Here is a 24,010-nt window from a genome sequence, read left to right on the forward strand (position 1 = left end):
AGTGAAGAAACTTTACAACAGGGATTTATTCCACCATGATCATACGTATCACAAGGTAGTTCCTAGCTCATACACAAACATTACTTTTCCTAGAACTACTTTACCCACCTCTGTCCCTTGCTGGAACTCCTTTTATGGTCTTGGAGGGCCATCTAAAGGGGTCTCTGGTGGTCATATTCACTGTGAGCCTCCAAATTTGGAAGTGCCCTTGCCTTGAACTTCTCTTAGGGCACGCACTGTTGTTTCTTGTTACATAACTTTGCCAAAAACCTCACTTAGGTGCTTTATAATCTGTTTTTCCACTGCTTCCAGCTCTGTTCAACATTCTATGTGTCTACTTGTGCATTCTTTTATCTAATTTTCTAGTTAGTCTTTAAGCTGTATTTGGTTGTATTTTGCAACCAAAACTTTCTCTTTTCCATGTTCTCCGTCACAGTGAGTGGCAGCAATGCATCTTCCTGGTGGCTGAAGCACCCCCCCCCCCCTCCCTCCCCATTTCTATGGTCCCTGTGGCAGACATGCCACACACTGATGTCATGTCCAGCCTCAGCTCAGCTCACATCCCTTGCCCAGACAGGGGAGAAACACAGGCAGGAGAGGCAGAAGCCATGTGCCTGGGCTGCCCTGCCTTGAAGGCACAAAAGCCTCTACCTTCTACTGGCCAAGGGTCAGGGCACCTGACATTGAGTCTTCAGCACTGAGTGATGGCATCCCACTTCTGCAGCCTTGGCCCAATCAGATGACCAGGTCTCCTCAGGAGCTGCCCTTTGGCCTGGTCAGGTACCACCCAATGGACATGATGCCATGGCAGCTTGGCAACCCCTGGATTCGTCATCACCACGGTGATGTTTCACCTCAGCACAGAATCCCAGACTGGTTTGGGCTGGAGGGACCTCAAAGGTCATCCTATTCCACCCCCTGCCATGGGCAGGGACACCTGCCACCAGACCAGGCTCCTCCAAGCCCCCTCCAACCTGGCCTCAGACACTTGAAAGGATAGGGCAGCTACAGCTGCTCTGGCCAACCTGTGCCAGAGTCTTACCATCCCCACAGGGAAGAGTTTCTTCTAACCCTGCCCTCTGCCAGTGGAAAGCCATTCCCCTTGTCCTGGCATTCCAGGCCCTTGTCCAAGGTGACCCCTCGTCCAAGGTCACCCCTCAGCTCTCTTAGAGCCCCTTTAGGCATTGGAAATGTCTCTAAGCTCCTTAGGCATTGGAAATGTCTCCCTGAAGCCTTCTCTTCTCGAGGCTGAACAGCCCCAGCTCTCCCAGCCCGGCTCAGAGCAGAGGGGCTCCAGCCCTCGGAGCATCTCTTTGGCCTCTCTGGACTCACTCCACATCCTTCTGATGCTGGACCCGAGGACTGGAGACAGCTCTGCATGTGGGGTCTCACCTGAGCAGGGCAGAGGTGCAGAATCCCCCTTGTCCCCTGCTGCCCACGCTGTGGTGCCAGCCCAGGACATGGGGTTTTCTTGTAACAGCACAAGAGGCTGAGGCACACTGAGATTTTTGTCCACCAACGTGCCCAAGTCCTCCTCAGGGCTGCTCTTAACCCCTGCTCTGCCCAGCCCTAGTCTGTGCTTGGGATTGCCCTGACCCAGGGCCAGGCCTTGTACCTGGCCTCATACAGCAGAGTCACACTGGGACTTTGGTGGTGGTCTCTGGGCCTATGGCAATAACTCCAGCTCGTTGACATTTGAGCTCCTCTTGCTGCTTCCCCTACCTCATGCTTTTCTTGAGACCCTCATGTTCCCCTTGGTACTACCTCATCATCCTTGTCACAGGTTTGCATGGCCAGGTCTGGGTGGCAGGGGCCTGCAGGGTGACCCTCTATGAGGAGACACCAGAAGCTGCCCCCATGTTGGGCAGAACCAGCTCCAGAGGGCTCCAGGATAGACCTGCCACTGGCTAAGGCTGAGCCAACCAGTGATGCCAGGAGGGCCTCTGTGATTAGATACTAAAAAAGGGGTAAACACTGCTGTGCAACAGCAGCTAGGAGGGAGGAAGGAGATGATGTGAGAGCAACAGCCCTGCAGGCACCAAGGCTGAGGAAGGAGAAGGTGCTGGAGCAGATTCCCCTGCAGCCCATGGTGCAGCCCATAGGGACGATCTTGACCCATGGCCCATGTAGGTGAGTAGAGGAACAGATCCCCACTGCACCCCATGTAAGGATGCCACAGCACAGCAGGTGGGGATGCCCTGAAGAGAGCTGGAGCCTGGGAGGAGCCCACGCTCGAGCGGGCTCCTGGCAGGGGCTGTGCTCTGTGGAGAGGAGTCCATGCAGGAGCTGGCAGAACACGGGAGCAATCTGTTCCTGAAGGACTGTGCCCCATGGAAAGGGACCTTGCTGGAGCAGTTCTTAGAGAACTGCAGCCTGTGGGAAGGACCCACATTGGAAAAGTTGGTGCAGGACTGTCTCCCATGGAGAGGGGAATCTGTGAGGAGAAAGGAGCAGCAGAGACAAGTGTTATGAGCTGACAGCAATCCACATTCCCCATCTTGCGCACTGCTCAAGGGGAGGAGGTAAAAGAGTTGGGAGTGAAGCTGAGTCTGGGAAGAAAGGAGGGTAGGGGAAGGTGTTTTAAGTTTATTCTTATTTCGCATATTTCTACTCTGTTTAATTGGTTATAAAATAAATTAATTTCCCCAAGGTGAGTCTGTTTTGACTGTGACAGTAATTGGTCAGTGATCTCCCTGACCCATGGGATTTTTATCACATTTTCTTCTCCTTTTCAGTCAAAGAGGGGAAGTAATGGAGTGGCTCAGTGGGCACCTGGCTAGACAAAATTGACCCACCACAGCTCTCCAAATGCCTTCATCACCACCTCCACCTTCAACACCCATTGCCCATGACTTCTTCATGTCCCTGACTCCACTGTCAGTGAAGGATATCTACCAGCACTGCAACATTTATTTTGCACTTTATTTACTGCACACTCAAGACATGCCAATGGCTCAGGCTACTCTGTGATGTCCAGTGGTCTAGGCCTTCATCTGCCACCAAAACTCCCCTACCAGGGCTGGACAGTCTGGAATTGCCTGTGGCAAGTCCACGGTGAGTCCACAACAGGTCCAGGTGGGTCTCTGATGGGCGCCTGGTGGTCCTTTGCCCCAGGTGCTATGCCCCTTGGTAGGGACCTCTCACTTTCTGCCCACATGGTTCTTCAGTGTCACCAGCACTTTCTGTGCCCGCTTCAGGACCTCCTCCTCATCCACACTGGGGAAGGCCTCACTGGGGATCATGGGAAAGGGATGGTAACTTGGGTACTGTGTGGCCTTGCTGTCCACACCGCAGTCACACAACCACTGCACATCCAGGACGAGGCCCCTCAGCTCCGGCTCCTCGGCCTCCAGGCTTCGGGCCATGCCCATCAGCCCCCTATGGCCCGCAAAGGCTCCCCCATGGCAAAGCATGGCCGCCACCAGCACCTTCTCCAGGGCCTGGTGCACTTTGAAGAGCACCCAGTTGGGGCAGCTGTGCAAGATGTCATTGCTGGCGGCCTGCAGGTCACTCGTGGCCTGACACAGCCAACGCAGGGCCTCAGGGATGGACGGAGTCAGGACCATGAGCTCTTCACTGCTCAGCAAGGAGCCACTGCCTCCCTGCCCGTGGTGCCAGGGCGCGCTCACAGGTTTGTATTGGCCCCGCACCTTTGGCCCCCTGACACCATGCAGAGGCCTCATTGCCAGGCTGGGATCCTTCCATGGCCCCTCTTCTGCCACAGCTTCAGCCTCCACCTGCAGCCTCTTCTCTGGCTCTGGTGCCGCCCCCACCAGTGCCACGTTGTTCTCCTCCAGAACCAAGGCAATCTCCTGCGGCTCCTTGCAGACCAGAATTTCACGTAGCACAGACAAAGCGTGTGTCTCCAGCTGCCCACCCAGGATGCTATTGATCTCCTGCGCCAGCGTCTCCACCACCCTCAGCTGCTGCCAGTTCAGCACCATCTCTGCGTGCTGGATGTAGAAGAGCCGCTGGGCACCACCAGACAGGCACACATGGATAACCTGCGACTGGGAGCTGCCCTCCACCTTTGCCCCGCTGTGCACCAACACAGTGCGGATGTCCTTGCAGCACTGCACTTTCACCTGCTCCACTGCAAAGCCACCATCCCCCTCCATTCCCATCATAGCCTTGAGGGTCTGCCACTGCAGCAGGGACTCCAGCCCCAGCCTAAACCACGGGGATACCAGCAGGGTCTGCAGACGCCTCTGCGCAGGACACTGAGAGCCATACTGACACGGCTGTGGACCACCCTCCTCCAGCTGCTTCTCTGTCACCTCTGAAAGCATCCGTGGCTGCAGGTGTGGTGGCAGCCTTTGCAGCAGCCACCTGACATTACACCCAGACACTGGCAGTGCAGCCATGAACACAAAGGTCTTCTCCAGGGCCCGAGCAGTCTCTGAGGGCACACAGTCGTTGAAGCAGAGTTTGTGGGACAGCTCCAGGCAGTCAGCAGTGCTCAGCAGGTACAGCTCAGCCACAGCAGAGCAATCAGGGGGCTCTGGTTCCTCCCGCAGCAGCTGGAAGAAATGCCGTGTGGCCACCAGGACCGTCTTCTTCTGGCTGCTGGAAAGGGTCCCACTGCCATGGCTCTCCTGGTAGATTTGGGCCAGGACACGGCTGTAGTGAGTTAGTGTGGGGACCAGGACAACACCAAGGTGTTGCAGGAGATCTCCAAAGACAGCCATTTGGGGGTGAGGCATGAGGAGGTAGGGGTAAAAGTCAGCCTCGTCTGGGAGTGCTGACACCACCTGCCATGGTCTGGCCATGTCGCATGACTTGGCCAGCACCACGGGCAGCTCAGCGAGGTGCTCTGCATCCACCTCCTCCAGATGGTCCTGCAGAAAGCTGTACATGCTATGGAGCACCTTGGCCCGTGTGCTTAGCTGTCCTTGTGTCGAGCAAGCTGCCCTGCACACATGTTCCAGGTTGGCCACCACCAGGGCAGTGGGTATCTCTACAAGGACTCCCATGGCCTTCAGGGACGTCTTCTCAAGTTTAAGGGATTTTTGCAGCATGGTGGCTGATGTCCACAGGAGTTCAGCCACATTTTTGCAGTAGGAAACACTGCCTTTCAGAGGCACGGCCTTAGTGCAGTTTGCAAAAGGAGGGTGAAGGTTCATTAAGACTGGGGGGATATCCAGAGGAGGCAGAAATTGGATTGAGGCAATTTTGCTCAGGAAACCCTTTGACTCAGGATTTTTCAACAGGATTGCAAGTTGCTTGACCATCTCCTGCTGTCGCTCCAGCAGTTCTGCAGCATGGCATGTAGCCTGAGTGGCTTCACGCTCTATCTCCTCAGCCAGTGCCACAAAATCCTCTACAGAGAGGCTGGTGCGGACACCTGCCTCGAGTAAGAACTGCACAATTTCTTTCTGGTTCAAACGTAGCTCCTTAAAGAAAGATTTAGGCACAAAGCGGTTTTGGAGCCGCAGGGTGTGGAAGGAGGGCATGTCAAGGTAGAAGTAGGAGGCCAGGCGCAGTGTTCCATGGGCATCTGGTATAAAGGCCACTTTTTGAAAAGCTGCCACAATGGCCTCCACACTCTCAACATCATAGGAAGATTTCAGGACAAAGAACAATCGTACAGCTTCCATGAGGTTTTGCCATGTGAGCTGGGACAGCCGGGGAAGTACCACAGTCATGAAGAGCTTTTGGTCATCTGTGACCTCCCACTTCAAACGCTTGGCCAGCCATTTGTGGAACAGGCTTAGTGTGAGAAGCACCATGTCTTCGTCCAAGTCATACAGGGCTTGGGCATTCAAGGACACCTGTTTGCAGAGTAACAGCACCTTGCGGTAGGGAGCCACAGCTACATAGTCCCCCCCAGACTTCTGGAAGAGAGGCAGGTGCTGGAGCTGCTCCAGTGCACATGAATCCAGCTTTTCCTTTCCCTGCTCGACAAATCTTAGCAGGGCTGACAAATCCTCCTCCTCTAAATCCCCCCAGCAGATATCAGCTCTTGTATCTGCCAGATGGGCCACTATAGCCCTGGGATCTCTGACCTGCAGTGCCCTTGGCTTCAGGAAATAGCAGGCAAAATTCCAGGGCAGCAGGGACCCCTGGAGCACAGGGATGCCCATTTTATGCAACACTTTTTCCACGTCAGAGCAACACTCAAAAAGAACCCTGGAGAGGGAGGATAGTGGCAGTAGGTGCTTTGAGTCTTTCTTATTCCCCTGAACAGGCAGCACTGCCATATTCTGGAGATGATTCATGAATGACTTCATGGCCGCATCTGAGGTATCGGAGCGGACCACCTTCTCAAAGAAGATCCACAGCCCCCCGAGCCACTTTTCCCTGTCTTTGGTCCACTCCCACTGACCCAACACCTCCTGGATGAGTGGTATGGCCTGTGGGAGGTCAAGTTCCTTCACAAAGCAAGGTGGGATCCATGCAGAAACACACTTTTGGGCAAAACGGTGGCTGTGCTTGGGGAAGAGGTTGGCAAAGGAGTTCTTGAAGATAGGGTGGTGGCTACTGCAAGCATGCAGAAGACCATCTTCTGTGGCCAGCAAGGGCAGGCCTTCCAGGATTGCCTTGTCCCCATCCTCATGAGTACCTTGGGAGTGGCTGTTCCGTCCTGTTAAGTATCGCAGCAGGTAGGTGCAGCTCTTTGGGGTCCTCAGGGGTGTGTCAGCCAGCTTGCAGGGCACAGGCACAGCCAGGGCCTTGAGGAAGCACCGGAGAGAGTCTGGCCCTAAGACAACAGTGTTCACTTGGGCTTCAATGAACTCCTCGCGGATCTGCTGCAGGTGGGGGAATGCGGGAACCAGTTTCATGTTCAGTTGCTCCAGCACTTTCTGGATTTCTGGCTGAGGCATCTCCTTGAGAAAGTATGGCTCTGTTAGCATGTCCCCTCCACCTGGAGATGCCCAGGTTATTGTCACCCTGTCAGATGACTCCCTGTACACAGGCACAAGGGGCAGGCGTTCATGACTGAGGTACTTGTAGACCTCTCTCACCATGTCCTGGAACATAGGTAACACACTTTTCATAACAGGGAAAAACTGGAGGAAGTGGGAGTCCAGGTGCTGCTGGCAGAGCTTCAGGGACTGATACCAGAGCTTTTCTGGCTCCAGGGCTTTCCACTGCCTGGTGAGAAAGTAACAGTATAGTGGAACCACCAAGCGCCGGAGCAAGAAGCCATTCCAGGTTGCCCCTGTGCCGCCTTTGTCCCAGTGGAGACTGCACCTGGCTGCATCCACAGAGAAGTTGGCATTGATGTGCAAAGGCAGCCCAGTGACTAAGGGCAGTGGGAGGGTGCAGAAGGCTCTGCCCATGACCCGGTTCAGAGGCTCCAGGCGGGCAGCCACAGCCCCATAGGGCAGCCATTTAAGCTCTGGAGACTCCTCAGCCCCATCCTCCACCCCAATTTGGGAGATCACCTGCCACAAACTTGTGGTCTTGGTCCTGCTATTTTTGACTTTCATGGTATAGGAGAGAGGGGTAGGGCTGTTCCCATCCATGGCTTGGCTTAATCTTGCTTGAAAATCCCATCTCAACTTTGCATCATCCTCTGTGAGCTCCGTGGTTACCCGCAGTTTCTCCACCAACTCTTTCCCATCTGGGGGGATCTCAGAGAAGATGATGGTGTGAACATGCCGGAGGAAGAGCAGCAAGTCCTCACCTTCCTTAGCCAGTGTTTCTTCCATGTTCTTGAGGTCTTGGTCTCGCACGACAATGTCAGACACCCTGGACTTGGTAGCCTCATCTGCAGTGCGGAGCGGCAGCCGGAAAAGGACGCCCTGTTTCAGGTTGAAGAAGGAGGGTAGGAAGGTGTCATAAATGTCTGGAAAATTCTTCTTGAAGTCAGTGTTGACAGCAAACATGCTACCAGGCTTCTCAGTTGTGGCTGTGGGCACATAGAAGAGATGGGGATCAGAGACACACAGGGTACTGTCTCCGGTCAGGAAGGCTGGGCAGTCAGTAAAGTGGTAGACAGTGTTGAAGCCAAGGCCATATTTGCCTGTGACATCCTGACGGTCTTGCTTGCTGCCGATCCCCAGATGCTGAATGCCTTTAATGTCCTGCTCCTGGAAGGGGCGATCATTGTAGATGCAGAGGGCAGGGCCCTGCAGGGTCTTCCATTCCTCACTAAAAGTGGCCTTTGCTGGGTGCTGCCGGCGGTCCCACACAAAGTGCAAAAGCCCCGCACCAGCATCATCTGCATTCTGGAGCACCTCCTTCACCAGATCAGGAGCGGAGTACTCCTTCAAGATGTTCTTCAGTCGTGTTGGCAAATCTTCATGGGGACCAAATGGCTGTGCCCAGAGGCTCAAGTGATCAGTGTTGACTACACACCTCTCCAGTGCTCGGTGGCGTGTGGTGGTCACCCCACAGTGCAGGGCTGCCTCTCGGGACAGCTGTTTATGGCACAGCAGGACATCTCTGTCCAACGGCATCCATGGTGCATCATTAAAGTAGAGCTTGTCCCGTGGGTGCAAAATGCCCTCCTCATCAGGCAGAAAGAGTTGCTGGGTCTGGCAGGCATCAGGCTGGTTGCCATCTTCCATCAATCCACAAGACACAAGCCGCAGGGCCAGATTCAGCTTCGCAGCAGGCAGTGGCTTTCCAGCATGTGTCTCTGCCAGGGTGCAGAGCACTTGGGCATAATCATCCCAGGCGAATGTGTGGCGCAGCCCCACACACTCCCAGAGCTCTCTGTAGAGCTTGTACTGGTCTTGAAGTTGATGAAGGTATGGGGCAGCCTCAAATGACAGTGTCTCAGCCACAGCTGTGACTGGCACAAAACGGGAGCCCACCAAGATGAAGGGCTCCCCTGGGGCCACTGCAGATGCCACCTCATCCCGGCTGGAGGGATGTTCCTGGAGCAGCATGTTCAGGTGCTTGTAGCAGCAGTTGGTGTTGTACTGCAGGGTCTCCAAAGGGAGAGTATTGGAGAAACGACGGAGTGCTCGCAGCTGCTCGAGGACCTGAGCTGATGGTACCTGCCGGTCCAGCCCCAAGAAGGACGCTACCTCCTTGGAGAGGCTGAAGTTTTCCCCCAGCATTTTAGGAGCCAAGATAGGCTGGATGAGTCCCACTAGTGGCTCATGGAGGTGATGGTAGAGCTGGGCAGCTGGCAGCAGCACAGGGTCACCGGTGTGCTGTGCAGCAGGGAGGAAGGGCACACTCTGGAAAGTGGCCTGCAGGGTGTCGTTTGTTCCCTTCTTCACTGCATCCCGAAGTAACTCAAGGATGCAGGCAGCCCTCTGGCAGCCCTGGGCATGATTCTTGGTCCAGACTAGCTGCACAGTCTTTGCCCTCTCCAGCAGCTCTGGCAGAGCCACGGTGTTCTTCACCATGCCCAGTCTCTCTAGTTGGTTTAGTCTCTCCAGGAAGGCATTCCCAGTGGGGAAGCGCCCATCCTCAGGGTTGTATAAAGGGGCAGCACGGCCTCTGGGATGCACCAGGCAATTGATGAACTGCAGGTGGCCATGAGGGGTGACAGGGATGCAGGGCACTGTCCGCAGCACTTTGTCCACATCCTCATGAGACATATCCAGCGCATGGAGCACCAGCAGGTTCCGGTCAACATCAGGGAGATTTTCCAAGTTGGGAAGCACAAGCTCACACAGAAAGCGGCTCCAGTCATAGGTTCCAGCATCCAGCGCCTTCCCGAGGCCCTCCTGCACCTTCCCAGGCAAGGCCACAGCCAACAGGGGATGGGGCACGGTGATGGCAAAAACTCGCTGTGCCACAGTTCCCAGCTCAGGGTGTCTCTCCACAGCCTGGTGCAGGAAGCGGGCGTCCTGCAGCGAGCACCAGGAGCGGCCATCGGAAAAGAGCCTTGGGCCACTCCTGGCTGCCACAGCCTGGTAGAAACCAGTCACAGCCTCTGTAAAGGGGTAATGGGCAGTGCTAACATCTGGCCAGAAGAGATGATACTCATAGTTCTTTAACTCGCCTGCCTCGTGCATGGCACGGAGATGGTCCAGTGCCCGGAGCCAGGCCAGCGGCACGGCATTGTGGAGCAGCACCCGGTTCCACTTGCCCCGCTCCGCCGTGCCCCACAGCCCCTTGCGATTTGAGAGGATGCTGAAGGCCCCATGCAGGTGGATTGGCAGCCCTGACATGATCGGCATGGGAAGGTGGCAGAAAACTTGCCCCTTCTCAGCATCCAGACGTGGCACCCACTTGCCATCTTCAGTAGGGGCAAGGGGAAGGGCCACACCAGCCATGGGAAGGGGAGGATGGAGTCCTGCCTGTGTGTTCTGGTGAAACAGTTCCAACAACTCCCCATCACCCTGACACACCAAAACCAGGTAGTGCCACGTGGTCCTGGATTCCTTCTCACAGGCTGAGAGCTGCTCGATGGCTGCCCAACTTGGGGGATCCCCAGGGGCTCCCAAGTCTCGGATCTCCTTTCTCTGCAGCGTGATCAGAGGCATGGTATCCTCTGCAGAAGTGGCCATGTCTGGCAGCATCTCCAGGGACAGCTCCCTCACCTTCTTCAGGAAGAGCAGCAGGAGCCGGTTAGAGCCAAGGAAAGCAGTTCCAAGGGACTGGATGCGCTCTGTACCAAAGGCCTCAGAGCAAATCTGTGATGTCACAGCTTCCTCTTCAGTGCGAAAAGGCAAGCGGAAAAGGCTCCCTGGAAAGGGTCCTGGCTCAGGCAGGCAGCACCCAAAGATACCGTGGTAGGGCTGGAACTGCTCAGCAAACACACGGAGGATGCGTGGTCGGCTGGAGAAGTCCAGGCGAATGCCAGGGGAGCCAGCCCTGGGGATGTGCTTGCCCAGATGGGTGCCATTGGGATCAAAGATGAGCAGTGTCTCCCCACTCAGCACTGCTGGCACATCCGTGACACGGTACACAGAGCTGAAGCCCAGCCCAAAGCGCCCGATCCGGCCTGCCTGGCCCTCCTTTGTGGCAGCCCCAATCCGAGTGATGTTCTGGAGGTCATCCTCTGTGAACAGGGCATCGTTGTAGGCCCAGAGGGCTGGGCCGTGGCAGGCAGCCATGCCTGGGTCTAGCAGCCCAGAGGTGGCCTTTCTGCGGCACCGCAGGTCCAGGAGGAAGCGGCACACGGTAGCGCTGGCATCCTCTGCGTTCTGGACCATCTCTGTGAAGAGGTCGCCCTCCTCGCCGTACTCCTGGAGGATGTTGCGGAGGCGTCGGGTGATGGGCTCTGAGGGGCCACAGGCTGTGAACGGCTCTGGGCCCAGCACCCGCGTACTGAGACGCTCCGTGCCCAGGAACATGGCTGTGCTGGAAGGCACTGCCTCGTGCACCACCTCTTGAACATCCTCCTCTTCCTCCAGCTCCATGTCCAGGTACACGGCAGAGGCAGCTGGACGGAGGGCAAAGCCTGAACCCCGAGGGATCCTCACAGGAACCGGCACAGTGCCCTCACTGTGGTGGCCTCGCCTCTGCAGCCACTCCAGGACAGCTACAACCACCTGCAACTCTGCGGCAGTGCCCCCTCTGGAGCTGCGCCTGTCTATGTCCTGCCCCAGGGCGCGCAGGGCTGACACTGCCCTCTCCTCACTCACCCCATCTGCCACTCCCCAAGCCCTGAAGAGACAGCCGAAGGACAGGAAGTCAGGGGGCACCCGGGGCACCAGCATCCCCAGCTCCAGCTTCTCAGGATAGCCCAGCACAGCATCACGTGGCACAACAAGCCCAGACCCAGTCCACACAACAGCACTATCCGGGGCAGTCCCAAAGGCCTTCAGGTTTTCCTGCATGTGCCAGTAGATGGGCTGGAGAGCAGGACCCACCTCATCCATGTTCCTGTGCCCTGCCAGCTTTCTCAGCTGCTCCCACACTCTCTCCGGCGGTGGGGTCTGGCTCAGCCCCAGCTTCTTCTCTGCCTCTGGCACAAAGGCGTCAGTCAGGGGCATGGTAAGCCCCACCAGGGATTGGTACTGCATGGATCTCAGCTCCTTAGGGGGCAGGAAGGGCTGCCCAGTCTCTCCTGTGCACTTGGAGCGAGGCACCCAGGGCAGGGCCTGAAGCTGCCTGAGCTCTGCAGCACTGAAGCCATGCAGTGCTTTGGGGTGGTTGCAGACTGTGATCAGTGCCTCAGCCCTGTCCAGAGCTGCCGTGCCACCCTGACTGACTTTTGCTGCAGCTGCTAGGATGTCTGAGGGCAGCACGCACCCCTCACCGTGCCGCAAGCCCACGGCCCTCAAGGCACGGAGGACAGACAGATTGTGGAAGGGAGCAGGAGGAAAGCGCTCGGGTCCCAGCAGCGCCTGCAAGGTGCTGTCACAGGGGTCATAGAGGTCTTGCGGGCATGCGGGGCCGTCAGGGGTCTCCAGGAAGGCCAGCGTGCTGCAGGCCTGCTGGAGCGAGGGGCTCTGTGCAAAGACAGTGTCCCCGTGCTGCAGCACCCAGAGCAGCAGAGCCTGCGTCTCAGCTGCTCGCCCCGCATACGCCCCTTGGGCCACGGCTCTGACGGCCTTCAGCATCACACAGGCTGCACTAATGAGGGGCCTCTGCAGCCTCCCGAGTAGCCGCCGGTCAACTTCATCCCGGCACCGCAACACGGTCTCCGGCAGCACCACACCTTGGGGCAGCTCCAGCTCTGGCTCCAGCGCCGGGGTGGCAGTGGCTGGCACCAGCTCCGTGGGCTGTGGGGTGGCCAAGCAGGGCAGTGGCAGAAAGAGGGGCAGAGCAGCCAGAGTGGCCATGTCCTGCTTTGTCAGGGATGGGATGTCTGACAGGTAGTGCCGGAGGGTGACCACATCTGCATCAGGCAGCGAGGCCATGCGGGAGGCCACTGCGGCAGCCCCCTGCCTGCCCAGGGCCCGCAGGGCATTGAGGGGGGATGGAGGCAGGACATAGCGGGGCAGCGAGCAGTGCCACGTGCTTGGTGGCACCACAGGGCAACCCAGGATCTCCAGCACAGAGGCCACATCAAGTGGCAGGAGCTGGCCCTCCCATGCCTGGAAGATAAGACTGGACTCGGGTATCAGTGGAGCCAGACGGACCGTGGGGGCATCCAGTGAGGACAGGGCTATGAGAGGAAGTCCCTCCAGAGGGCCCAGGTCTTTCATGTGGTGGGCCAGGAATTGCCACAGGGCTGGGAACCAGGAGGCTGGGGGCTGGGGGAGGCCTTGGGCTGGGCACCACGTCACTGGGGTTGAAGACTGGGATGTCCAGGTGGGGGGCAGAGCCAAGCGCAGGGTCTGTACAGTCACGGCTGGATCCAGCAGAACCAGGTTGGAGAAGAGACCTGTGTAGAAGAGGCAGAGGCTGCACCAGAAACACGTGGGACCTGGGACCTGGCAGGGGGACATAGGATGGGGGAGAAAGAACCTGCAGCGGATGGGTGGCCCCCATATGGAATAAGGGAGGACTTGGGCTCTGGAGGGATGTTGGATACCCTCAATAGGAGCACAGAGAACCCAGAAACCTCAGGGTGGGTGGGGATATAAGAAAGATATGTGAGGTAAAAAGGTGTTAGGGGGACCAGCACTGGGGAGCACAGAGGTCTTCAGAGGAGGAATACAGTGAGACTCAGCACCTGAGGGAGCACAAAGGGGACAGGGGAATGTGGGAAAAACAGCAAGGACATGGATCCCCAGAGAGACAGGGACGTACAGGGAGATACTGGGGCTGCAGAGGAACCCCAAGGTGTACAAGGCTGCCTGGGCATGTTGGGGCTTAGGGGGGGCAAGCAGGGACTTAAAGGTGATCCAGGGACCCCCATCTCTTACCCTTCTTGGCAATGCCTCGCAGGAGGCTGTCCAAGCCTGGCTCCAGGTCTGAGGGCAGGAATGACCCAGCCAAGCCAGGCAGGAGCTCCCTGTGGTGACAAACAGAGGTGCTGGGGGACCAGAGGGGTAATGGGGAACAGCTTTCTGGACACCTGCCTTAGCTCCCACTTGGTGACACTAGAGAAGGAGGGCAGTGAGGAGCCCAAATATCCAGGACCAAATATCCAGGTTTGGCCATGCCCCCCCTTCCCAATTCAAGAGCGAGCTGTGACTGTGGGCAGCTGGCTGTCCTGCCTACTCTGCAAAGAACAGAGCCGCCGGGGACCGCGGGCTCACCTGGGGCAGTCGGATGTGTCCACGTAGACAATGGCCGACGCAGTTCCGAAGGCCACGAAGGTTCCATCGGCGCGGGGCAGGAGGGGGAGGCCGCGGAGCCCAGCATGGCACCCATCCCCGGCCACGTAGCGCAGCAGGGAGAGGCGGCTGGCAGCCGGGAGCTCTGTGGCCCCGTGGCGCCGCAGCACCTCCCGCACGTGTCCCGCCGTGGCCTCCCGCAGACCCTTCGGCATCCCCAAAGCCAGCGCCCTCCACACGTGGGGTGGGACCTCGGCCACCGGCTCCCCGGCCGCCACCAGCAAGGCCTGCACCGCCTGCCGTGCGGCCTCATCGCCCACGGCCGCTGGCAGCAGCACAGCCTCGAGGGCCCGCAGCCGCCCCTGCCCCCCGGCCGACAGCAGGACGGGGGCGGCCGCCAGCTCCCGGCACACGCGGCTCACCAGGCTGTGCATCCGGCCGCAGCTCGGCGTGCGCTCGGGGTCCGGCCACAGGCTGTAGGCATCTGCACCGGGCAGGGCCACGGCCACAGCGGCCAAGGGGCTGTAGACCCGGGGCAGCAGGTCGAGCAGTAGCAGAGCATTCCAGCGGGCATCTTCCTCACCCTCCTCGCCCTCTTGGGGCCAGCGCAGGTGGCGGCGATCATCGGAGAGGGCAAAGGGAGCGCTGGCATGGACGGGCAGCCCCGTGGCTGTCTCATCGGTGGCTGGCAGTGGCAGGAAGCAGCAGAGCCGCCCTTGGCAGGCCCCGCGGAGGGGGTGTGCCAGGCTCAGCTCAGGGCAGCACCCCAGCTGTGTGCCCAGAGCCACGGCTGGCCCCTCAGTAGCCCTGCCTGTGGCCACCAGCCACTCGCTCCCAGCACCCACCTCATCCCTGCGCAGGGCCACCAGGCAGCACTCCAGACTCAGCCCCTCAGCCCCTGATGGCACCGGGACAGGGAGAGGCTGAGGGGATGCCTCAAGTGTTCCCATGAGTGTCTGGACCCCGTCAGGGGCCACACGGTGCAGGGCCACGCGGCGGACATGGCGGAGGAAGAGGAGGGCAAGAGGGGCCTCTGTGAGGAAGGTCTGGATGAGGTTGCAGATGCGCTCAGGATCGGAGACCCCTGCAGCAATTTCTGAGGGTTGCCGGCGAAGGGGGAAGCGGAAGAGGGTGCCCTGGGCTGAGGCACGGTGTTGTCCTACAGCTTCCAGCCCAGCCCAGAAGGGCTCAAAAAGGCCAGGAAGGTCCTGGGCCTCAGAGATGTCCCAGCGCTTGCCACCACCAGGCAGCACCTGGCATTCGGGGTCCAGCACCCCCAGGTACGGGGGGCTCAGCACACCTGGCAGGTCTGGAGACATGGGAACCATGAGGCCACAGAGATGACATGGACACCACTGCCTTCCCAGATCATTCCAACTCATCAATGCCCACACAATGGCCTCAAGTTTATCCCCATGGTGCCTCCCATGATCCAAAGCTTAATCCCAATTCACCAGTCCTCCCTCTGTTTGTCCCCCTAGCCCTGCTCTCCATTTCCAGCCAGCCTCCCGATGCTCCAGGTTTCCTTACTTTGGACACAGCCCTCCGTTTTGCACACCCCCAGTGCTCCCAGTTCTCCCCAGACCTGTATTTCAGTGCCTCCAGTAAAACCCACACGCCCAGTTCAGTCCCAGCTGAGGCTCCCAGTGCCACTCACCGGTGAGGTGGTAGACCGAGATGAAGCCCAAGCCGAAGCGCCCCACGCTGCGGGGATCCTCCCGCTTGTGTGACACCCCTGGGCGCTGAATCCCTGTCCAGTCCCGGGCCGACATCACGGCGTCGTTGTAGGCCAAGAGAGCTGGGCCTGGCGGTCAGCACCATCCATGGGTTAGGGACAATTGGGACATGGAGTGGGAATTGTCATTCACACTCACTGTCCCCACAAGCTCCAGTCCCACAAAACCCCCCTCAGCAGCACTGAGTCCTACCAGTACCCTCAGTGCCCCCAGCACATCCCAGAACCCCTCACCAGTTCCAGTTCCCCCAGCACCAGCCAGTGCCACCCCAAGGCTTCATCCAGTTTTTCTCCCAGTGCCCACAGTGCCTCTCACCCTGGGTGCCCTCCAGTCCCCCTCCGGTGATGTCAAACTCTCGTTCGTCAGACACAAACACGACCTCGTTAGCACCGGCATCGTCCGCGTTCTGCACCAGCTCCTGGAATTACAGATCAGTGCTCGGTCACCTGGGCCCTCCAGGCCCTGAGAAGAGCATTGAACCCCTCTCCCAGCTGGGCACCAAGGTCCTGGTGCTGGACAGGGACCAGCCCCACTGCCTGCAGTGCCTGCCCTGCTGGGCAGGAGATCCCAGATGGGGTTCCCTGGGGGTCTGACCTTGAGGATCTGCCCTCCATCTGGGTACTTCTGCAGGATGCTGTGCAGGTAGTCAAGGAAGGTGGGTGCCCGCTGGCAGAAGGTGTCCCTGTAAGGCACAGAGAGGGAGAGAAGGTGTGGGGGAGACTCTGTAACCAGGACACCCACATCCTCCTTGGATCCCACAGGATGTGCCTCTGCTTGGAAAGGGTCAAGGACCCCATCTCCTTCCAGGATCCACTGAAACAATTACCTTCAAGGACAACAAACTTCCCCAAACCCTTATCTCTTCCTGGGATGTCCCAGAGCACTGTTTTTGGCTGGGATAGAGAATTTTCTTCCCAGAAGTGTGTCCAGGGCTATGTTCAGGATTTAGCATAACAGTGTCAGTTGCACACAGATGTTTGAGTTGGAGCCCAGTCAAGGACTTTTCAGTGTCCTATGCTCTGCCAGTAAGGGGGAGCATGGCCAGGAGACCCAACCCCAACTGGCCAGAGGGATATTCCGGACCCCAGAACCTCCTGCCCAGTACAGAAACTGGGAGGGGGTTGGCCAGGAGTCACCAATCCCTGCTGTGGGATGGGTGGGGCATTGGGCAGTGGGGCATGAGCAACTATTGGGCATTGCTGGTTTCTCTTGGGTTTTATTCCATTCTCTCTCCTTTTCATTACTATTAGTAGCAGCAGTAACATCCATATATTTAGTTTTGTTTCAATTATTGAACTGTTCTTGTGTCAGTTCAGAGGTTTTACCTTTTCTTTTTGATTCTCCCCCACTGGGAACAGTGAGTGGCTTTATGAGATGAGCTCTGGGTAGGGGTTAAACTGTCCTGAGGGTTTGGGTAACCAGAGAGTATTGGGAAGGGCAGGGGGAAGGGGAAGGGGAAGGGAAGGCTGAGCTGGGAGATTTGTCTCATGGCTTGGCTCTCGCAGAAAAGCCTAAAGGTGTAATTATTAGCAGTTCCCACTGGATGGCTCCCGAAGCCCAGCGGGGACGGCAATGCCGAGCACAGCCGGCAGCTTTGATCCAGCCGTCCTCTCGTACCACAGCCCCGTGTTATCAACCACAACAGAGTGATAACCTTAGCCCAGAGCCAGGGAGGATGAACATTTCCATGGGACTACACCCACCAGGAAGGGTTTTATAAAATGCACCTGTGAGCGCACGGGCAGGAATCACGAGAGCAAACTGTGACCCACAGCTATTAAATAAATATGAGAGATGCTTACAACTGTGTTTTAACACACTCTGCTCAGATCTCAACTCTTTGTGCCCCAAAGAGAGGACTGCTGTGGTTTAACCCCAGCCAGGAACTCAGTCCCACACAGCCACTCGCTGCTCTGGTGAGATGGAGGAGCGAATCCAGAAAAGGTAAAACCCATGAGTGGAGATAAGAATAGTTTAAAAACTGAAACAAGACTAAATAAATTGATATTACTGCTGCTACTACTATTAAGAATAGTAATGGGAAGGAGAGAGAACAGAATAAAACGCAATAGAAACCAGCAGTGCCCAGTAGCTGCTCATCACCCACTGACCAATACCCAGCCCGTTCCCCAGTAGCAATCGCTGGCTCCCAGCCCCCTCCCAGTTTCTGTACTGGGCAGGAGGTTCTGTGGCCAGGAATATCCCCCTGCCCAGTTGGGGTCGGGTCTCCTGGCCATGCTCCCCTTGCTGGCAGAGCATGGGACACTGAAAAGTCCTTGCCTTGGAGTGAGCTCCACGGGGCTCTGATTCAGCATGTTACCAGCGTTGTTCTCACTTTGAATACCAAAAACAGCGCTGGAGCAGCTTCTGGGAGAAAATTCTCTCAGTCAAAACCAAGACATCCAGCAGCCCCTGAAAACCCCTCCCTGTGAGCCTTGACCGCTGCAGTCCCCACCTCCCCCAGTCACCCTTCAGTGCTCCCCAGCACCCCCCGAGCCCCTGCCCCACCAACAGCCACCCGTGACCCCCAGAGCGCTCCAGCCATGCCCTGTGTGCCCCCACAAACCCCCAGTGATGCCCCCAGACCCACTCACGCCTTCGGCTGCTTGAGGGCCATGGTGGGCACTGCGGGGCACCCCTGCCCACTCCTGGAGATGGAGATGCTGCTGCTGCTGCTGCTGGTGCCGCCGCCGCCCGGTGTCACTGCCCTGTGTCCCTGCCCCGTGTCCCTGCCCGGTGCCGCCGCCGCCAGGTGTCCCTGCCCGGGGCTCCGGTCCGTTTCCTGCTCCGCCTCCCTGGTCCCGCCCCTCGGACCGAGAGTTTCGTTTCCCCGCTGCAGACGCGCATTCGGGGAAATGTGCTTTTGCTAAGTTTTTTGCAAGAATAGCGGCGGGGAGCAAGGCGACACGAAAGGTGGTGCGTGGGACCGGGGCGGGAACTCGCCTGTGCGGCAGGGAAATGGGAATGTGGATACCTGCATGGGGTATGGGAACACGTGGGTGTTGGATGATATTTTTTTCTGATTTAGAGATGGGGTGACTGAGAGATGTTTTAAAAACTTTATTCTATTTTCATTCTCATGAGAAGGGTGAGATAATACAGATGTTATAATTCACATCATCACAATCAGAAGTAAATTATTTCCTAATTACAATATACTATTAAATGTTTCTTGGCCTATCAGGTTTAGCCACACCATGTTGTAGATGCTTTAAAGCCAATCATCTAAAATGACCCCTCGTGGGTCCCACTACAATGCATCTTTCATGGCTTTATTTCTCTAAAGTATTCAGTGTTATCTGCAATGCCATCTTTTGAAACTTGTTTCTAGCTCCATTTGTCTCTCACCAATATCTGTCCTATTCCATGGCATTTCTAAGACAGCATTTCTTATCTAGAAGTTTGGATATGGATGTATACTGTGTGGGCCTTCTGTCAGGCTCTGAGAACTCTCTACAAATCCATTTCCCTCACGTGGGGATGTGGCTACATGGATGTGGAAATATGTAGGGATGCACCTGCAGGGATGTGATATGGGCATGTGTGGGAATATGGCTGCAGGGGTGTGGGGTGTGACTCTGTGGGGACACTGCTGTGGGCCCAGGGCCATCAGGGCCTGGTCTCCTGTCACCGACTGGCCTGCAGAAACACCCAAACTGTCCTGGGTGAAGGGGCTCTATCTAATGGATCGTGGGGCCATATGGAGATCACTTGCACTGCAGAGATCACATAAGACAAATTTCAGCCCCATGGACTGTTACAGACCATGTGGGGACCACACGACACCGCACTGAGGCTGCCTGAACTGCAGAGTGCAGGCACAAAGACCACAGAGACGTGAGACCACTTGGAACGTGTGAAGAAGGAACCTGCAGGACACGGTGACTCGGGGCAAATGAAGGAGAAATCTCAAGGGATGCAGTGAGGCACCTCTGCAGGGAAGCCTCCTCACCTCTTCCTGCTTTCACCTTGTTGCTGAGTGTGATGATGGTGTGCAGGTCAGTGCTCCCCGGCTTTGACCCCTCTCCAGGCAGATTCCCATTCCTCCAGACCCTCAGAGCTGTCGTGGGACTGCAGATAGCCATGGGCCTCTGCAGGGGTGGGGATGGATCCTGCAGCGCTGCCAGGAGCCCTGGCCAGCCAGGGACAGAGGGACACAGCAGCGTTGTGCTCCCAGGGAAGGCTGGGGAAGAGAGAAGGGGGTGTTTGGGTGGTGGCATTTGCCCTGCTGTCATTGTAACCATGCTGGAGCCAGGCTATCCTGGGGAGGGCTGAACCTGCCAGTGGGAGGTGGGGAATGAATCCCTTGGTTTGCTTTTCTTCCCTGTGCAGCTTTTCCTTCCCTTATTAAACACCTTTACCTCAAACCACAAGACGGTTTTTCACTTTGACCATTTGATTCTCTCCAGTGCCCCACCGAGGATCGTGTGTGAAGCTCAGTTGTGTTTGGGATTATACCATGACAGAAGGTGAGTAAAATGAGTCCTTCCCTTGATAGGTGCAATAAAACTGACCCTTCTCTTCCCTGCTTTTTCCCATTTGCTGGGCTGAGAGGTGGACAGAGCAAGCTGAGGCACCTCCTGGGCTGTTTGCAGCAGTTTTGCATGTCTGGAGCAAAGTCTTCCTTGTAGTTCTCTCTGGATGTAGCACAGCCAGGACAAACACCAGCATTCAGAGAGGAGGGATAGGGAGGGATCTAATGAGACATTTCTTCTCCAGCATCTCGGCTCTCAGAATTGAAACTGAAAATGAAAGGCAAAACTAGGTAGATAATAAGGAAAGAAAGTAGAACCCGAAACAAGTCTGACATCATATTTTTTTTCTCTTTTGGAAAATGCAGGTTCACTGAAAAACCAATAAAAGCTGCTTGTAAGAATCAGTTCTTATTATTCTGAACTAATCTGAAACAACTCAGGTGGAAAAAACATTTTCCTGTTGATATTTTCAAGAAGAATATTTTACTATTTTATAATTCAAGATGATGCTTTTATCACAGTATTTGAATTAATGCATAGTTTCAACTGTGAAAAATTGAACAAAAAAAGAAGATAAAAATAACATTTATATAAAATATTTTTTAAATTTAATCTTAGGAATGTCTTTTCATTTGTCTTCTTGAACAGCATTATTTCCCAAGTTTTTGGCTTTTATTTATCACAGTCCTAAAATTTCTGTGACAGGTAAAAAACCATTTGTGGCTTAGTGTGACCGTGGTCACAAGGGTTTTCAGGATGAGAGAGAGACGAGAATGTTGATTCCATGATCAGAAGGCTTGATTTATTATTTTATGATACATATACTACATTATAACTATACTAAAAAGAACAGAAGGAAAAGTTTTCAGAAGGCTAGCTAAGCTAAGAATAGAAAAGAAAAGAATGATAACAAAGGAGCTCTCTCCGACTCTGTCTGAGAGAGCTCAGTCCTTGATTGGACATTAATTGTAAACATCCAACATGGGCCAATCACAGGTGCACCAGTTGCATTGCACAGCAGCAGATAACCATTGGTACATTCTTTTTCTGGAGCCTCAGCTTCCCAGAAGGGAAAGTCCTAAAGAAAGGATTTTTAGTGAAAGGATGTCTGCGACAGCTTAGTTTAATGATTAAAATCTAAAAATGTCTGTGGCAAAATTTGTAGTCAATGTTGCACCATGTAGCATTTTGGGTGTACTTCAGTGAACTGTGGGTTGCTGCTGCTTGCCTTGGGAGCCCGAGTGTGCTGCCTCTCTTCAGCAGAGGCAGGTTAGAAGGCTGTGCAGTCTGCCCTGACAATTGTGCAGCCCTTTCCTGGGAAGGCTGCTGCAGGCTGGTTCCTGCTGCAGGCTGGGAGCACGGCTGCACGCTCACCTGGTGCTGTGGGAACAGGCAGACAGAGATTATTACTTCATGCTTAGTTTGTCTGAAGATGCTTCTGCATTGTTGAGAGTTTGTGATGAAGGCCTCCACCAACAGCCAGGGAGAATCCAGGTGGGAAGAGACAGCCAAGGCCAGCGGGGCTATGGGGAGACATGGCTCAGGTGTTACAAACATGATGGTCCCACCAAATCCTTGCTGGAGTCTGCTTTGCTGAGCGGGAGCACTGCAGCAGTTGCTGGATTTTGGCAGCAGGGGTGGTTTCTTGTGATATTTGCATGGTTTGGAAACAGCTTGCGTTTCTTTATCCTTCCCTGTTGGTTTTTTTTTTCTAGTATGGACATACTTCTGCTCTAGCCAGTGACTTGAGGCTGCAGAATTGAACTGGGGAAGGTAGATGACTGAAAGGAAAATGTCAGGTGATAATGGTTTCCTTCAGGACCAAAAAAAGAAGAACCTACTGATTTACATATTTGCACTGTAGCCAGGAGTTTGCCTCGATGATCCTGATGGCTCCCTTCCAAGGCAGCATATTCTGTGATTCTGAGCTGAGAATGTCCAGTGGCAGAAAGGGCTCAACTGGCTGGGATCAGGAACGCTGGGGACATTGACTCCTGTCAGAGGGTGGCATCCTCGTCTTGTTGGCAATGCAGCTGCTGAGGAGCCACCTTTGGGCAGTAGAGGGAGGTGTAGCTGCAGCTGGGGGTGAAGCCCAGATCACAGGGCAGTTCTTTGGGGTTGCTGAACTGGATATGAGGAATTGTCTCCAGTCACATCTTTCCATACTGCCTGTAGAACCGTTTATGGTGGTGGGATTCTGACAGTGCATTGTTCATTAAAGCTTTTTAAATTTAAGCTCAAATGTGCTTGCAGGGATACAGTGAGGGGCACATCCTGTTGGTGCTGTTTGTGGGAGGCCCTGTGTGCCTGCCCAGACCTGTGGAACTGTGAGAGTCTGTCTGAATTTTCCCTCAACTGCCTCACAATTGTCATTGGGGGACCACTGAAGAGAAGACCCCGCCCTGTCTAGAATCTCTGGCTCTGAAGGAGAAAGTCACACGCCCTGAGACCTGAAAGGACAGTGTTAAGTTATTGTTGTCACAGGTGTGTTTGCTGTATGAAGAAAAAGGAGCACCATGCTCTATTTCCCTTTCAATAGCCTTGGGAGCCGTCTCACCTCTCGGCCTGGCTGGAGTTCTCCTGAATTTTGGATGGTCCCCCACAGAAGACCCTCACCTGGTTTACAACTGCCGTGACAGACAGACTGAGATGTTGTGACCAATGGACCAAGAATAAAATGGCTCTCATTTACTACTGAGAACATGGACTACCTGTTACATCTATTCCCTATTGTATCTGTTTCCCCGCCCTCATAATTTTCAGTAATAAAAACCCCTGAGTTAGCTAGAGATTTTGAGATCTCCCCGGACGTGGCCTGGTGAGCTTCGACGGCTGGACCTTTGGAGAACAAAGCAGCACCACATTGTGGTAGCTATAACCCATTCCCCCCCTTCTCCTCCCTCTTTTCCTTATCTTCTCCTTTTTTCCCCGGTTCTCCTCACCAACACATTTTCTCTTGTGGTTATTTCAATAAAACTGTATTTGTTGATTTTGGTAACTGCAAATCCCCTGTGCCTTGGTTGTATATTTTTGCACCTCAAAATCACCACGTAACCCGTTCACTGGGACGGACCGCGACAGGGACTGGCTCTGTGTGTGTGTGTGACCCCACCTGTCCTCTGGGGACTCACAACTGCTTGGACCTGGGGCCTTGGAGCTGTGGCAGCCTCCTGTCTCTCAGGCTGCTGGATCAGGCAACTCCCAGCAGTGGGGATGGAGGGGGAAAGCTCTTTCCACGGTCCCATGCTCTGGATGTGCACCCCGAGGTCAGTCTCAGGGTGAGGGATATGAGAAAAGGCTCTGGAGAGGGGAGCAGGGATTCCAGTGTGCCCATGGATGGGCCCACAGCGATGCCACCAACATCATCCTGGACAGTGTGAGCCAGGCCAGAGCCATGGAATGGCCAGGGCTTGTTCTCTACTGGGCACTGGTGAGCCCAGAGCAGTTTGGTGTGGCCAGTGGGGGCTGTGGGGCTCAAAGGAGGCTCCCCAAGGAGATGCTGATGCCTTTTTGGGGCTACCTAAAAACAGAGGCCAGACAAAATAATGGGAATACAGTTCTATGTATTGAAGGGCCTTCAGGCTTTGTCTATTTCAGACAGACAAAGCCCCTCAGGGGCTACACCCAAAATGGACAATGGTTCACAGGTTTTCATAGTTTTATAACTTTTAAAAGATTGGTCCATTTGCCTGTTGGGGGTTAATCTTCCAATTACAGCTTCAGGTAATGAAGTCATTACCCCTAGTTTGCTTGCCCCAACTCACTTGTTTGCATT

At 55.5% G+C, this 24,010-nt stretch overlaps 1 protein-coding gene and 1 long non-coding RNA gene across 2 annotated transcripts; one reads left to right on the plus strand and one right to left on the minus strand.

Annotated features, from left to right (window-relative positions):
* Nucleotides 1-2,904: 2,904 nt before the first annotated feature.
* On the minus strand, nt 2,905-18,414 carry LOC132078575 (sacsin-like). The gene is made up of 7 exons (XM_059480811.1): nt 18,355-18,414; nt 16,355-16,442; nt 16,076-16,178; nt 15,682-15,828; nt 14,007-15,333; nt 13,671-13,759; nt 2,905-13,186 (listed from the first exon to the last, which is right to left on the minus strand). Exons 1-7 carry the CDS (start codon nt 18,375-18,377, stop codon nt 3,141-3,143), a joined length of 11,823 nt encoding a protein of 3,940 aa, XP_059336794.1. The 5' UTR covers nt 18,378-18,414; the 3' UTR covers nt 2,905-3,140.
* A 1,183-nt stretch (nt 18,415-19,597) lies between these two features.
* LOC132078761 (uncharacterized) lies at nt 19,598-23,172 on the plus strand. The gene is made up of 3 exons (XR_009419295.1): nt 19,598-19,758; nt 20,170-20,229; nt 22,489-23,172. It is a non-coding gene; the product is annotated as an uncharacterized LOC132078761 (long non-coding RNA).
* The last annotated feature ends 838 nt before the right edge of the window (nt 23,173-24,010 follow it).

The sequence above is a fragment of the Ammospiza nelsoni genome, chromosome 12 (genome assembly GCF_027579445.1).
Source record: "Ammospiza nelsoni isolate bAmmNel1 chromosome 12, bAmmNel1.pri, whole genome shotgun sequence".
Classification (NCBI taxonomy): domain Eukaryota; kingdom Metazoa; phylum Chordata; class Aves; order Passeriformes; family Passerellidae; genus Ammospiza; species Ammospiza nelsoni.